Source organism: Drosophila subpulchrella, unplaced genomic scaffold (genome assembly GCF_014743375.2).
Source record: "Drosophila subpulchrella strain 33 F10 #4 breed RU33 unplaced genomic scaffold, RU_Dsub_v1.1 Primary Assembly Seq354, whole genome shotgun sequence".
NCBI lineage: Eukaryota > Metazoa > Arthropoda > Insecta > Diptera > Drosophilidae > Drosophila > Drosophila subpulchrella.
The window spans coordinates 10,078,728-10,093,447 of record NW_023665577.1 but is presented as its reverse complement, the minus strand read 5'-3'; the positions used below and the strand labels follow the sequence as shown (position 1 = coordinate 10,093,447).

Below are 14,720 nucleotides of genomic sequence, written 5' to 3'. Positions count from 1 at the left end.
AGCAATGTTTCTATTTTTCAAGCCAAAAGGCATATCTGAGAGCTAGTATGGCAACCTCCGATTTAGCTACATTTCCAGAGCGCGAGTTGGCAGCACTGTTTGCAACACTGGACACGACAGCTCACCAAAAACTAGCTGCTCTGCTGTGATTTTGTTTTACAATTTTCGTTTAAATTTTTACATTTTTGTTTGCGGCGGATAGCGCGGGTGCGAGAACAGTGCGCAGTTTCCATGCAAAAGTGCAAAACGGCAGCTACCAAGCAGGCAAAAAACGGCACGCCAAGCGAAAACGAGTTCGACGTCTTGTTGTAGTTGGATTTTCCAGCCACTTTGCGACGAGATTGTGTGAAAAATTCCGAAGCATTCAATAGCTCCAAAATGGTGGATAAGTTCATCAGCATGTGGAAAGTGCGCGAATTGGCGGACAAGGTGTAAGTGATTAGGAATAATCCTCTACGGGTATTCATACATAATAAGATGTGTGTATAACATTCCCATCAAGTCAAAGTGAATGTAGAGACACCCACGCCCCAACTTCCAAAAATCCCTGATTTCCCGCCACGCCCCCCACTCCTCATAGGTTTTCGCCGTTGTAAATCCTGCTGAAATGCGCAATTATTCATGGGAATATCCTATTAATGGATGCACTGCATCGGGGCTCTGGATTAGGTTCATTTTTTACCTGTTCTCAAGGTTGTTCGCAATTCCAAACGAGCTTTACCAACACCACCATCGCATTCCGATATGGATATCCATGTGTGCATGTGTGCGTGGGGCTTTATCAAGAAACAATTTGTTTGCTTTCGACTGCCCAAATATAACAAAATGTTTCCACCTGTGTTAACACTTCCCACTTCCAGGCTTTCCAGTGAAATGGGTGTTTCTGTTTCGCCATCGAATTATTAATTACCAGTGCCCCCTTTCACCTGCCCCTTATATGGGGTGGTGGCAACTAAAACAATTGGCTTTTGTTTCACTTATTCGAAGCCAATGGAGTTCCAATGGCAAATCATTTGTTTAAGTGCAGTTCCTATTGGAAACACGGGAAGTGTTCCTAGGGCTTATCTCGAACTGATAAGAAAAAAACTACTAGCTGGCCCAGTTGCGACAATTAGCCCTCTTCCATCACGTTTCGAACGTCTATCAACGTCGCAGCCAAGTCGTATTACTTATTTATCTCTATCTGGGGGCATTGTAAAGCCGCATTGTCACACACCGTTTATTTTAAGATACGAGTTCTGATTACCTGACGCTATATCAGTTTGATTATCATTGGGTACCTCCATTGACTTTATCAATGTGCCTAGTCAATAAGCCTTGTTTAATTTTACTACAAAAAGCCTAATATAATAGTAATGGTTAGGGGGAGTCTACATATCTAAATGTTATTAAATCAATCGGCATTGTTTCTTATAATAGTTAGTTAAATATCAGTAAACCTTTTAAAAAATAGAGAAATAATCTTAATTTATTTCTTGTTACACTTCTTTAAGTGTTAAATGTTTCTGACTTACAAATTTCATCATGGATCTATATTTGGTCACTGTATGAATATACATATATTACTTAATTAGAAATACCACAAAGAAGGAACTGTTATTCAGAAATCGAGGCTATTATAATATAACCATAATTTACGAATTAATTTTAATTTTAACCTTCTCCAAATCCTCTTGCAGCACCAATGTCGTGATGAACTACACGGAGACGGAGGGCAAGGTACGGGAGGCCACCAACGATGATCCCTGGGGGCCCACAGGACCCCTCATGCAGGAGTTGGCCTACGCCACCTTCTCCTACGAAACCTTTCCGGAGGTGATGTCCATGCTGTGGAAGCGCATGTTGCAAGACAACAAAACCAATTGGCGACGCACCTACAAGGTAAGGCATTTAAAATAAAGTAATTAATACAGAGATAACATACTTTCCCGACTTACAGAGCCTCCTGCTGCTGAACTACTTGGTGCGAAATGGCTCCGAGCGAGTAGTGACCTCCTCCCGGGAGCACATCTACGATTTGCGCTCGCTGGAGAACTACACGTTCACCGACGAGGGCGGCAAGGATCAGGGTATTAACGTTAGGCATAAGGTACGAGAGCTTATAGACTTTATTCAAGACGACGATCGGTTGCGGGAGGAGCGCAAAAAGGCGAAGAAGAATAAGGACAAGTACATCGGCATGAGCAGCGATGCCATGGGCATGCGGAGCGGTGGCTACAGCGGATACAGTGGTGGATCTGGAGGAGGCGGCGGTGGCTACAATGATAGTGACTACCGCTCTAGTCGTGGAGACAATTGGTGTAAGCTAGCTACTCCGCTGTTCAAGTTTTCTTTACCTATGATAACTTTTTAAAACAAATAAATTATGTTAATCAATGCAGACTCCGACAAGAACGCCGATAAGGATCGGTATGAGGATGATGATACTCACTACGATGGAGAACGCGAGGGATCCGACAGCGACTCACCCAGTCCAAGGTTAGTGCTTGCTATCTGTTACCCAGACTTTCTAATTAAAGTTTTATTGGTTCCACAGACGTAACTATCGCTACAATGACCGCGCAAGTCCCGCCGAGGTGGCTAGCGAGGCCAAGCCCTCCAGCCTGAACATGAACATTCGCTCGAAGACAGTCAGTTCTCCGGTTTCCAAGCAGCCCACTTCAACGGTATCCGCCAAGCCGGCGCTATCCCAGAAGAAAATCGACCTAGGTGCGGCGGCCAACTTTGGGAAGCCAGCACCTGGCGGTGCTGCTGGCATTCACTCGCCCACTCACCGCGACACTCCCACCAGTGTGGATCTAATGGGCGGCGGCTCGCCGTCACCGTCCACCTCCAAGGCTAACAATAATACGCAAAGCAATAACAACGATCTGCTGGACGATCTGTTCAAGACCTGCTCGCCACCTCCAGCGCAGGAGAAGACGCTGAACAGTGCCGCCGTGATCGTGGACGATGATGATGACTTTAACCCGCGGGCCAGCGATGCTAGCCAACAGGAATTCGGCGACTTTGCTGCTGCTTTCGGTGGCCCCTCAGAAGGATCGGCAATTAGCGAGCCACCTTCAACGGGCCTGATTCCGGCTGCCAACGATGAGTTCGCGGACTTTGCTGCATTCCAAGGATCGACGACGTCGACCTCTGCCCTGGACGGGAATCTGCTGAAGACGGCCACCCCGGCGAACGATTCTTTTGACCTGTTTAGTGCTGCTCCCGCGTCGTCGGCAGAGGCCACAACGGCCACAGATCTCCTGGCGGGCCTGGGCGATCTGTCCATTCACCAAAGCATGCCCATGGGTGAGTTGCAACTCAGTTCTCGTAGTCTAACTTAGTCTTAACTTTGAATTAGGATTAGGATTAGAGTAATTGTCTTGGCTTTAGTCACTTCATGACGTATTTAGGAATTGCTGCATGAAGGCGCGACCCCCGAGCTTGACTAGAGCCATTATCTCTACCTCGAGCTCCCCAGCCCCACACAAAGATACACTTTCACATCCTCCCACACATAAACGGCAACATATTCCAATCGGATGCACTCGTTCTCTTCTTATTCTCTCTCGCAGCTGTCGAAGAGCAGTTGGCATCCGGTAATGATTCGATGTCGTCGCCTTCTCCGCCGCCGCCGCCAGAGGCAGTGCATCTGGCTTTGGCCAGGGCGCAGAAACAGCTACGTGACCTGAAGAAAGTCCAGAGCGCTTCAGCTGTCGCCCAAGTGGCAGCCGTTCTGAGGGAGTTGCACAACTCAAACGCACTGCCCGGCTTTGCCACCCCAGAGCAGTTGGTGGGTCTTGATCGACAGTCCTGCGACTGGAGTTCGCTGGTCAATGGAGAGTACGCCGCTTTGCTTAGCCAATTGGTAGAGCTATTCAGTCAGGATTGGCCGGAACCCTCGCGGGATGTGGATGTCCTAAACCTTTTTAAACTCGACCACAGCTTTGATTATGTACGGGTTGCCTTTGAGACGCTTCAAGGAAGATTGGATCAGTTTCCCGGAACAATTACGGCTCTACTGGAAGACATGTTAAAGGATGAGGGCCTGGTTTCCATCACTCTACTACAGATTTCCCGCCAAAGAGGGTCCTTGATGCAGCGGTATGCCCGGACTATCAAAGTAATGCCGGAAAGGCGCGTGGAGGAGCTTGATGCCCAAGTAAAGGCGTTCTTTCAACTGCTTATCGCCCTGCCAGCCCAGGTGGCCAACCGTCTAGGTCGTAAGCTGCCGGAAATGTTTGCCCCCGTTTCTTATCAGCAGCTCCTACTGCGCCAGTGGCTGAAGTCCTTGTACTTTGTACTACAGTGTGAAAATGGGATCGAATACTTTGATTTGGAACCATACTCCTGGCTTCTGTCACAGCTTGTTAACCTAATTTACGATGGTCCAACTTTGGAGGGTTTCCTTCGAGTGCTCAAGGACTACGCGGTGGCTCCCAAAGGAAGAAAAGTTGTGCGCACCATAATGTGGGAACTGGATCCCGCTGCTTGCCTGAAGACAGCTCAATCGGCACTTTCTGCTGAACTGAATCTGTACGTTCTTATTGGTCCTGCTGCCTTGGAAGCTCCGCACTGGAAGCATTGCCTGCTGCAGAAGTTGCCACTCCAAAGGACGCCCGTGGAGAACAAACAGCTTAAAGCATTGGCGACGTATCTTAATGTCGTGTCTCCTGCACATCTGCAGGTGCTTTTTAATCAGTTGCTGGGAATCTGGTCCAAGCGCATCTCTTTGCATAAGCTGAGCAGCCAGGAGCACTTGGCTATATCCAAATTGCTTGTGCTAGCAGGAAAATGCCTTTTCCGGAGTCTAGAAATGGATTTGGACACCAAGCGTCAGCTGCACGATGGCCTCAGTAACCATTTGCAGTCCCCAGATTCACTGCAGCGCCATGTGGGTATGAAGACAGTGGAGCTTATCTTCAATTTTATGGCTTTGCCCGATACTAAGGAGGAAGATCGTCTACGCTTTGATTACGAGACATTAATGGATACATTGCAATGGCACATCCTTGAGGAGTTTGATGACTTGGCACAGTTTGAATGCCCGAGCAAGTCCAAGCTAGATGAGAAGCCTAGTGAGGATCAGCTGAAACAATTGGAGTCACATCTCAAGGATTTTATGGGTAGTTCTGAGGAGCAGGAGCAGAATAATCACCAGAATATCGAAACCAAAGCGAAGCCAGCTGCAAGATCGGAGAATGTTAAGATGCAGTTGGACTCGGATGACGATGAGCCACTGGATGAAGACGACGATGATTTGAAGCCCTATGACATGTCCAATGATACAACAAGCACCATTGAGGAGCGCCCAAAATTCGTAATGGACCTATTGCACTTGCTCCGAACTAAAGTGGAGAATTATCAGGTGTTTGAAGGGGCCATGGGCACAGCGGAGCAGCTCATCCGTGGCCAGCTGGCCAGGCATGATACCCAGTTGGCTTTGGATCTGCTCCAGGTTTTCCTTGTCATGGAAATGCAGTTCTATTACGAGCACTTTGAGCGAACACAATTTAAGTGTTGTGTGGCCATTTGCGTGGCTCACCCTGGTCCGTGTGCCGAGTACTTGTGCCGCCAGTTTCACACGGATAACACTTCCTATGCGGCCAGCGTGCGTATTTTGATCCTTCAGGTGCTGGCAGCAGCTGCCAAAGAGCTTTCTGGCGATGAGAGCAAACAAGAAGAGAATGAAATCCTGGATATTGTGCCACCAGCAGCCAAGCTGCCGCGAAAGTTTGAGCTCCAGCAGGAGGAGGAGAATCCTGCCGCGCGTTTAGCCGCTGCCCAAAGGATTATTCGCGAACGGCTAAGGGCCAAGACCAAGCGGTATTTCAGCAAGCCAAAGTCTGGGGATCGAATGGAAAGAGCCAACCCCTTCCACCCGGTGGCCGGTACCTTTTTCTTCAGTTTGGTTAGAGGTCAGAGGACTCGGCAGATGCTTTTCGTCAAGTACGAGAACATATCACACGACATCGACACCCAATTGCTTGTGAACCTGCTTCACACCCTCTCGGTGCTGGTCATGTGCTCCCAGAACTGTCCACTTTTGCCGGCGATGACACGCGAGATCTTCGATTTATGCGCCTTTGTGCGTTTTAATGCCGAGGCTCGTGTCCGAGCGGCCACTCTGCAGCTGATTGGGATCGCCCTAGTCACCACACCCAGCCATGTGCTGGCCCAGCACTTTGCCGAGTCACTAAACGAGCTGCAGCGCTGGCTGGAGGACTTTATAAGATCGCCCCTCGTAGGCGGGGAGACGTCAGAGGAGTGTCGGGATCTGGCCCAAAGCATTCTGGACACCTGCTACAAGCTCTTCGATTCAGCCGCCATGGAACAGGCTGCCTAGCTTAGCCTTTTAATAATACTTTTTATTAAACTATTGAAAACTTATAGATTCCTAGAATATCGTTACTTTAGAAAGGGTATGCCAAATACATAATCCTTATCCGTTATTAAATAAATATTGTCAAATATTTAGATTATTAATCTTAAACGTTTACAGATTGAAGTACTTGCATACACTAACAGCTTAACTGAAGTTAAGGAATATAAGAACACCTCTTTAATTTTTATACTTTATACATAAATCCATTAAAATAATCTAAGACAATTTGTAACCCATCCCCAACACACCAACATTGAACACTGTGTCCTTAAATATTTCATCAATATTATAAAACCATTTTTATATGATAGACTCCAAAGGGAGATGTAATTGCTAGAAATAAGATTATAGTTTGAGAAATTATTGTTTATTTATTTCTCGCTATCCAAGCCATTGTATTGCAGGTATACCTATACGGATTAACTTCATTTAAACTACTTTCTTTTGTTTATTTGTTTTCTCTTACTGCATATTTGTATTGCAAACCACACTCACATCGGATCCAATTTTATTTCTCAAATATATATGTACTTAATTATGGTGAATTGAAAAGCATTTCTCAATATTCCGGGCATTGTGCGGCCACCGCAGCCGCGGACTCATTAGGTAAACCAACCCCAATAAAACAGCCATAAGCGCAAAAGCCATATAACAGATACCAATCTATTCTTTGACTATGTAATTGCACTTGATTTGCTGCGCAAACGCTTCCGAGTAGTGACCACCTCATTAGCCGATCACCAAGTAGCCGCATTTGCAATTCTATCGAAGCCACACATTGAAAACAGCTTTTTGTGAAAACAAAACCGAAAGTGGAAATCCGAATAACATTATTACTGTTTTTGTTTTTGTTTTTCAGACAATATGCTGCCTCCCATCGCCGCCGTCTCGGGCAATAATCTGCTCCAGCCCATGTCGGTGACCAATAATAACAATAATACCAACGGCGGCGCACTCATCGCCACTTCAAGTGTCCAGCCCACCAATGTGGGTGCCACCTGGTCGGGCGACCTGAAGGGCGGCAAGATGAACATCGACCTGGACAACCTGCTGATGAGCAAGTCGGGCAAGTCGAGTGCCCCTGCTCCCTCGATGAACGCCCTGAAGACCCACAGTCCGGCCAAGGCCCCACTGAATGTGCAGACGGGTGGCGGCTTTTCCGGACTGTCGCCCATGACCAGCCCCAATATATTTGGGGCTCCGGCGCCTCAGCAGAGCATTCCACAAAACCAATCAGCATTTGCCAACTTTGGAGCGTTCCAGCAGCAGCAGAATCACAGCAATAATAACAATAACGGCTCGTCGGCATTCGACTTGTTTCAATGATATTGTTTAGACTAATTCAACCCACCCCAGCCTTGAACTACTCCCCGAAAATTTCCACTCTCACATTCACATTTCCACGGTCGCTTACCTTGTCAGTTCTATATATTATTTACGTTTTCCTTCCCCCTTGCTGTACAAAGTTTGCGAAGCGTGCAATTTGTTGCTAAATTTATTGTTAAACAAGTTTCCCCCGATGCAGTTTTCGGATCACACCCATGAATTCCACATCCGTCCTGATTGTCCACTCGGAATTTGAATGTCGTCATCAAATGCAATACAGAGTAGTTGAATAATGGTTGTACTGAACGGATTTGTTAGCACAACGCGCGGACGGACGGCTGAGCGATCCATCATTGAAATTGTTAAACAAAATACTACAAATAATGAAATCAAACAATTTTAGCAATAGTTAACGTTACGATGTGTCTGTATATAAATTGAATGTAAAACAAATACGAAATATAAAAAAAATGAAACCAATAATTTGGAAAGTGTTTTTTTAAATCAGAAAAGCCAGTTAATGATTGATTTACTCAATTAAATGTTTAATAATAATGTATACACAAACAAAAAGCAAACCAAGTTCAGGGGGATACCCTCCAAAGTATATGTATGTTTATTAAAATTGAATTGGGATCCATTAGGGTCAAAGAAAATACAAAAGAAGCAAGTAAAGTAAAAGGTTATGGTTCGAACTAACACTAAGCTGAATGTAATGGAGACTATTACGCCACCACGGCTTCCTTATTTTTGTTCTTCTTTTTCTTCTTCTTCTTGGGCTCTCCATCATCGTTTCCATTGCCATTCTCTGCCTCGGCTGCTGCTCCGTTTCCGTTGCTGGCGCCATTGGCTTCGCCCTCATCCTCCGCTGAGCGCTTCTTCTTCTTGTTCTTCTTTTTCTCAGACTGAGGAGTGGCTGCCGCCTCCTGGCCGGCTGCCTCGATGGCCTCCTTCATCACCTCGATGTTCTTGCGCGGCACATCGCCAGACTCGTAGAACTTAAGGCGATCTTCGACCTGCTGCTTTAGAGTGTCGCCAAACACGCTAGTCGGCTGCTCCAGGAAGCAATCGATACGCGACGCAATGGAACACTTGTTGGCCAGAAAGCGGGAAATGCGACCTTTGTTCTTCAGGCCAGCACGGCCGATGAACGAGGAGTGATAGATAAGACCATATTTAGGCGTATTAGATCGGGTCTTCAGAGCCCGGAAGAGCGCCTTCTCGGCTCCCAGGATTTGTACTGTCGATGCGGGGTACTTGGCCAGATTGGTCAAGCTGCCGGCATGCGAAATCAGGCGGGCACCGACCTGGTCGCCAATCAAAGACTGCAGATTGGGCGCCACCAGGTTCATCTTGTTGTGCAAGTAGGTAGACAGCTTCTTCCGGTACTCGGATAGCTTCACAACGCGCTCGGCGAACAGCTCAATGTTCATCAGATCCACAATGGAGATGTCCATGCCCATGGACATCTTAGCGGCATCGATGATGGCCTGAGCCTTGGCAGAGTCCATAACGATCTTCTCAAGATCCTCCAGCTGATCTTGCGTGAGGTTCTTGCGATCCTTGATGAACTTGGCCGACTTGGCGAACATGTAGTTGTCGGGAACGATCTTGACCAGTTCTGGGAAGTGGTACGAGTACCACTCGCGTATCCGCATAGAGAAGGTGTTCACGTCCTTATCCAGCTGATCCAGCAGGGCAATCGACTGGATGATCATGTTGTCGGAACGATGGACATTGAACTTGACCTTGGCACGCGAGTAGCTGTGGCCCAGACCAAGCTGAGCAACGCCCGCTGACTTGTCGGTGAATCCTAGAGAGAACAAGGAGTTTGTGATTAGATAGATGCTTTTGCCGGCAGAAAAACCATCTTACCCTTGACAAGCTTGGCGAAATGGAATCGCACGCCGCGCAGGATCTCGGGAACCACTCCGAAGTGACTGCACTGCACGCCAACGGCTTCGGTGATGGCTGCTCCCAGCTTGGCATCTGCAATGCCCAGGGTGCACTGCTTCTTCTTAAGCTTGGCGAAGAAGTCGTCCAGGAAGGTGAGCAGATCCTGCGGCACGATGCCCTCGGAAATGGCATTGATGTTCTCCAGAGCGGCAATGGCCGTCTTGAAGGGTGCAAATCCAGCCAGCTTCACAATGGAGTTGAACTTGGCTAGGTCCGTCACCGAGGACTCCACTTGGGGCAGGAACATGGACACCTCCTCGAACTCCTTCACGGAGAAGAGCGAGAAGCCCGCCGCGTGCTCGTACAGCACATACAGTTTCGACTGGAGTGGGGGAAATGAAAATTGATCAGTTTGGTGCGGTGGCAAGCACATGTGTTTGGGGTGCTCCGCCAGTTTAGGTTAGTTTTCGTCGGAAAACATTTATTCCCCACCGGCATTACAAGGAGCAATTAAAGATATGTGTGTGGAGATTAAATATTTACCATATTGATGCCGAATAAGTGCCGTTTTTATATAGAATTACGCAGTTTTATCCACCCACGATGCTTCCACAGTTGTTTTTTCCACGTGCTAACTTCAAAGTGTGACCATAGCACGGCTGTTGGGGAATGTCAAACGCATACCAGAAAAAATACCAGAGTACCGTACGCAATTATTTCAACAGGCTGGCCACGTTGATAACCTGTCGCGTTGTCCCTCTCGCACCTTCAGCCACTGTCTCTGTGTGTGAAAGCAATTTTATTTTTATTTATAACAATTTTTGCGTTTATAAACAACAGAAACCCAAAGTGGGCTCTACACTCTTCCTGGAACCGCTCGCATCAGCTGTTGGGCTCCGGCATTACACAGCTTACAGACCAGACCGACAAACTGGGGGCCAGATACCATCGTTTCCACCTCCATTTCCCAGTCGTCCAGAGAAAGAAACCTGCTGCGGATTCCAGCCACTTTTGTTGATCATTATTCGACGATAAGTGTGTGGAAATCGGCCGAATAAAGCTGCAGACACGTCACAGGAGAGCCGGGAAAGCGGTGTGACACTCGCCGGAAAAGTCAGCGCATAGGAAAATTCCATAGGAGGCCCAGTGAAAGGCAGAGCAAATCAACTGCATGCCATGGACTTCTTGTTGTAAGTTCTCGGGGGAAAAAGGAGCAACAGAGTGCGTCAACTACGGTCCCTGGGAGCACAAAGAAAGCTCGGATAACCCCACCCCCATTTCCGACCTTCCGGCTTTGTTTCCCCTTTTCGGGGTGATATCCCCAACTCCTGCACAGTGCAACTTCCCTAACTCAATCGGGGGTATTCTTGATTTCAACCAAAATCACTTCTCATTTTCCCAGAATCCTAATCCATTCCTAATAGATTTTAAAAACCGTATATAAGCTTAAAAATCAGGAAAACAGATAATTTATTTTAAGTTATGGAGGTGTAACTTAAATTATTTTCATCCAAAATCCAGCCCACCTCTAAAATTTCTAAGATATTTTTTCAATAACTTACCCATCCTAAACTTTGTAATGTTGCTTTGGCCGTTTAAAGAAATTAGATTTAATTTCATCGAAAGCTTTAGTTCCAGCTTAAAACCAACTCTGTGTTCAGGTTATAGAAGTTCTACTGTACTACTGTTTAGGGTTGCTGGTGTCGCGACTTATTGCCCCTCTCTTTCCACAGCGGTTCCCGTTCCAGCAAGACCTTCAAGCCCAAGAAGAACATCCCGGAGGGCACCCACCAGTATGATCTCATGAAGCATGCGGCAGCCACACTGGGATCGGGAAACCTGCGCAATGCAGTGGCCCTGCCGGATGGCGAGGATCTCAACGAGTGGGTGGCGGTTAACAGTGAGTATAGTATTGAATAGCTTTCCAAAGATCCAATCTAAATGCTCAATCCCCCGCAGCCGTGGACTTCTTTAACCAGATCAACATGTTGTACGGCACCATCACCGAGTTTTGCACCGAGGATACCTGTGGCATCATGTCGGCTGGCCCGAAATACGAATACCACTGGGCCGACGGTTTGACCGTGAAGAAGCCCATCAAATGCAGCGCCCCCAAGTACATTGACTATCTAATGACCTGGGTGCAGGACCAGCTGGACGACGAGACCCTGTTTCCCTCCAAGATCGGCGTGCCGTTTCCAAAGAACTTTCACTCCTCCGCCAAGACCATACTGAAGCGTCTGTTCCGCGTGTATGCGCACATTTATCACCAGCACTTCACAGAGGTGGTGACGCTGGGCGAGGAGGCCCATCTGAACACGTCCTTCAAGCACTTCATTTTCTTCGTGCAGGAGTTCAATCTGATCGAGCGGCGCGAGCTGGCCCCGCTGCAGGAGCTCATCGACAAGCTGACGGCAAAGGACGAGCGGCAAATATAGGAATCACTGCAGGCAGCCGGGAATTCCAGGGATTCCGGCGGTGGTGGCGTTGGCCTGGGCTTGCAGTTGGACTTGTGATGGGAGCGCTCTGGCAGACTTGTGTATTACGCTTTAGTTAGTTACCGCCAATCCTTTAAAGTTTCGTTCATTGCTTCTTGGGGTGCCTCCCACTAAAACAAAACAAAAAAAGTGCGCCAAACTATAGCGGACTAATTGCTGATCCAGAGCAACAACTATATTTTTATATGTGAATCGTAAACTTTAAGGAGTATAAATCATATTTATGTATATGTAAAGGAGAAAACAAAAAGCATCAGCAGCAACAGCACGCCTTCTACCACTAACACATCCCGCTTTCGAGAAACATCCAATATTACGTTCACAAACTTTGCGTGTTTCCTTGTTTATCGTTTTTCTTTCTGTATGTATTGTATGTATTTATTACTATTAAACTATCGCTATTTAGCTCGGAGTCGTCCAGCGGATCAAGCGATTTTGTAATGCGAACCCCAGCAATGTGAGGCGACGGTCGACAGCACCCAATAACTGATAATAATTGTAGACTTGATAAACATTTTTGATACGTTTTATACTAATAAAGAGAATATTATGAATAAAGTCAGCTCTCTTTTAGGTTTATCGTGCATTGACACTTTATTTGCAACCAAAAAAAAAACAACTACATTTATTACCATGATGAAAATACACCTTTTAAAGAGGTATAACGCAATGCCTTATAATATAATTGCAGTTTAGTGGGGAATTCGGGAGTACTTCTAGCACCCTTCCATAAAATATGACTACTGATATGCGCCTCTGTGCATTTGCGCATTGTAAATGTTTAGCGATTAATCTTTAGCATTCGGCTAATCGCCCTCTTATCACTGTCGCCACACTAACCCCAATCACTTGAGCTTGCTTTTGTATTTGTCTTGCTCGACATAAAAATCGGCATTCTCCTCCACCAGCTGTTTCCACTTGAGACCAAGTTCCTTATAGCTGAGTCCTTGTCCACCCAGATCTTTGGGCAAATGATCGCAGATCACAGAGGTTCCCTCCCGTCGTACGAAAAGTCTGGACTTTATCTTGGGCGTCATAAATATTCTAAAAGGGTATTATATTATAGTTATTTTAGTTTAGATATAATACATCACCCACCTAAAGGTATTCAAAAAGAAGTTAACATGGCGTGGGGCGTTGGTGAACTCCAGTAGCTTGGGCTGACATGGATAGGCAGTCCAGCTTTCCACGGACCGCTTGATAAGCTTGGGATTCATTTGGAGGGCATGGCCCAGCTGGACGCCCTGCATGTCAAGGATTGCCACCATTCCGCGGGTACAAGTCTCGGGTTCGAGCTTAAGCAGCAAATCCAATATCATTTTGCTGGTCTGCGAGACAAAGGTCAGAAATATATCACAAATGAAAATAATATTATTATAATACTTGTTTTCAGTTATGCAAACTGTATAGGCATGTATTTCCCTGACTCACCTTAAAGACATTGTTCTGGGTATGAAGTTTGGGATCGTGTGCCGCTGTTCGGATGACCACCACCATCCTTTGTTCCGCATCCGGACCGATCGGTAAAAATACCCCCAGATTAAGTAGCTCCTGGATTTCGGGCAACTTGGGATCGCGATTATCGAACCATTCGGTGCGCTCCGCTCGCATTTGGTAGAAGTTTTTTAGCTTCTTCTTGGTGCGCTCCACATCGAACTTTGAGGTTCTGAGAAAGAAGTGCAGGTTCTCGAAGGTGTTGCAACCGTTTATCTGTGGGTTGTCCAGGAGCCAGTCGCTGAGCTCCTGCACCTGCGCCAAAACCCTTTCGGGGTCACCATCGTTGGTGGCCACTTGTCTCTTGCAACTGCTGCTGCGCGACCACATGGCGCTCTTTTGGGGACGACGACTGTCAGCTAACTAAAAGAATTGTTTATAAACAAATTGCGACATGCACTCGCCAGTCAAAATAAGCTTTTCAAGCTTTCACGCCTTCTCAGCGGTTTTTTTTAATCGTTCGTTTCGTCAGCATTTCACACCCGCGGATTCTAAAAATACATATTTGCTGAACCATTGCAATCTTAATTGTTGCGTTTTGGCGCAATTGGATTAATTTAATTCGAATCGATTGGCGAAAAGCGCTGACTTTGTTGTCTTGTATTTTGAGCTTACCGATTTCGATAGGACCGGAAAAACGTTCGTTAGAGGTGGGCACTTTGAATAAGATTACATTTTCTGCTAACCTGCTGTTAGCTTCAACTTTGTAACGGTTTCGCGATCTTAATATTTAACAGCTTCGAAAAACTTTAAAAACTAGAAAGTACTCTTATATATAATATATAATATTTCTTCGCAGCATAAACAGTATTTTGTATTGCAATAATTATATCCATTAATAGTATGATACAGAAATATTTTTACATCAATATATTTATATTAAATAAAGACATTTTGACTGTTAAGGAAAAGGTTTTGTTTTATTGATTTAAGAATGTTTTTTGGAAGGCCTTTAGGGATGTTCAACGATTTTTATAATCTTGTTTATAGTTGTTTTATAAACAAACAAGTACTTTGTGTAGAATTTGTACTTATTTAAAAATATACATTTAATATTTTCAAGCAAAACTAATAGGGATAAAACCCTAGGTCGACACCATACAATTATGTACCTATTCATTTGCAGGTAGACCAAG

General features: G+C 46.1%; 4 protein-coding genes across 6 annotated transcripts; 2 read left to right on the top strand and 2 right to left on the bottom strand.

Annotated features, from left to right (window-relative positions):
- Positions 1 to 86: 86 nt before the first annotated feature.
- On the top strand, positions 87 to 8,167 carry LOC119560973 (clathrin interactor 1). 3 transcript variants are annotated; one of them, XM_037874746.1, is made up of 7 exons: positions 87 to 431; positions 1,680 to 1,881; positions 1,940 to 2,300; positions 2,382 to 2,478; positions 2,537 to 3,294; positions 6,924 to 6,976; positions 7,230 to 7,326. In XM_037874746.1, exons 1-6 carry the CDS (start codon positions 379 to 381, stop codon positions 6,974 to 6,976), a joined length of 1,524 nt encoding a protein of 507 aa, XP_037730674.1. In that variant the 5' UTR covers positions 87 to 378; the 3' UTR covers positions 7,230 to 7,326. The 3 variants fall into 3 exon arrangements, with proteins under 3 accessions (XP_037730674.1, XP_037730672.1, XP_037730673.1); XM_037874744.1 differs by lacking the exons at positions 6,924 to 6,976; positions 7,230 to 7,326 and adding an exon at positions 3,561 to 6,915; XM_037874745.1 differs by lacking the exon at positions 6,924 to 6,976 and having other exon boundaries at positions 88 to 431; positions 7,230 to 8,167.
- Positions 8,168 to 8,279: 112 nt separating this feature from the next.
- Positions 8,280 to 10,272, bottom strand: LOC119560974 (nucleolar protein 56). The gene is made up of 3 exons (XM_037874747.1): positions 10,136 to 10,272; positions 9,572 to 9,974; positions 8,280 to 9,509 (listed from the first exon to the last, which is right to left on the bottom strand). Exons 1-3 carry the CDS (start codon positions 10,136 to 10,138, stop codon positions 8,422 to 8,424), a joined length of 1,494 nt encoding a protein of 497 aa, XP_037730675.1. The 5' UTR covers positions 10,139 to 10,272; the 3' UTR covers positions 8,280 to 8,421.
- Positions 10,273 to 10,343: 71 nt separating this feature from the next.
- Positions 10,344 to 12,648, top strand: LOC119560977 (MOB kinase activator-like 1). Its single transcript, XM_037874749.1, has 3 exons — positions 10,344 to 10,782; positions 11,326 to 11,492; positions 11,552 to 12,648. The coding sequence occupies exons 1-3, from the start codon at positions 10,769 to 10,771 to the stop codon at positions 12,028 to 12,030; spliced, it is 660 nt and encodes a 219-aa protein (XP_037730677.1). The 5' UTR covers positions 10,344 to 10,768; the 3' UTR covers positions 12,031 to 12,648.
- A 26-nt stretch (positions 12,649 to 12,674) lies between these two features.
- LOC119560975 (retinol-binding protein pinta) lies at positions 12,675 to 13,947 on the bottom strand. The gene is made up of 3 exons (XM_037874748.1): positions 13,522 to 13,947; positions 13,189 to 13,418; positions 12,675 to 13,134 (listed from the first exon to the last, which is right to left on the bottom strand). Exons 1-3 carry the CDS (start codon positions 13,912 to 13,914, stop codon positions 12,936 to 12,938), a joined length of 822 nt encoding a protein of 273 aa, XP_037730676.1. The 5' UTR covers positions 13,915 to 13,947; the 3' UTR covers positions 12,675 to 12,935.
- Between the last annotated feature and the right edge of the window lie 773 nt (positions 13,948 to 14,720).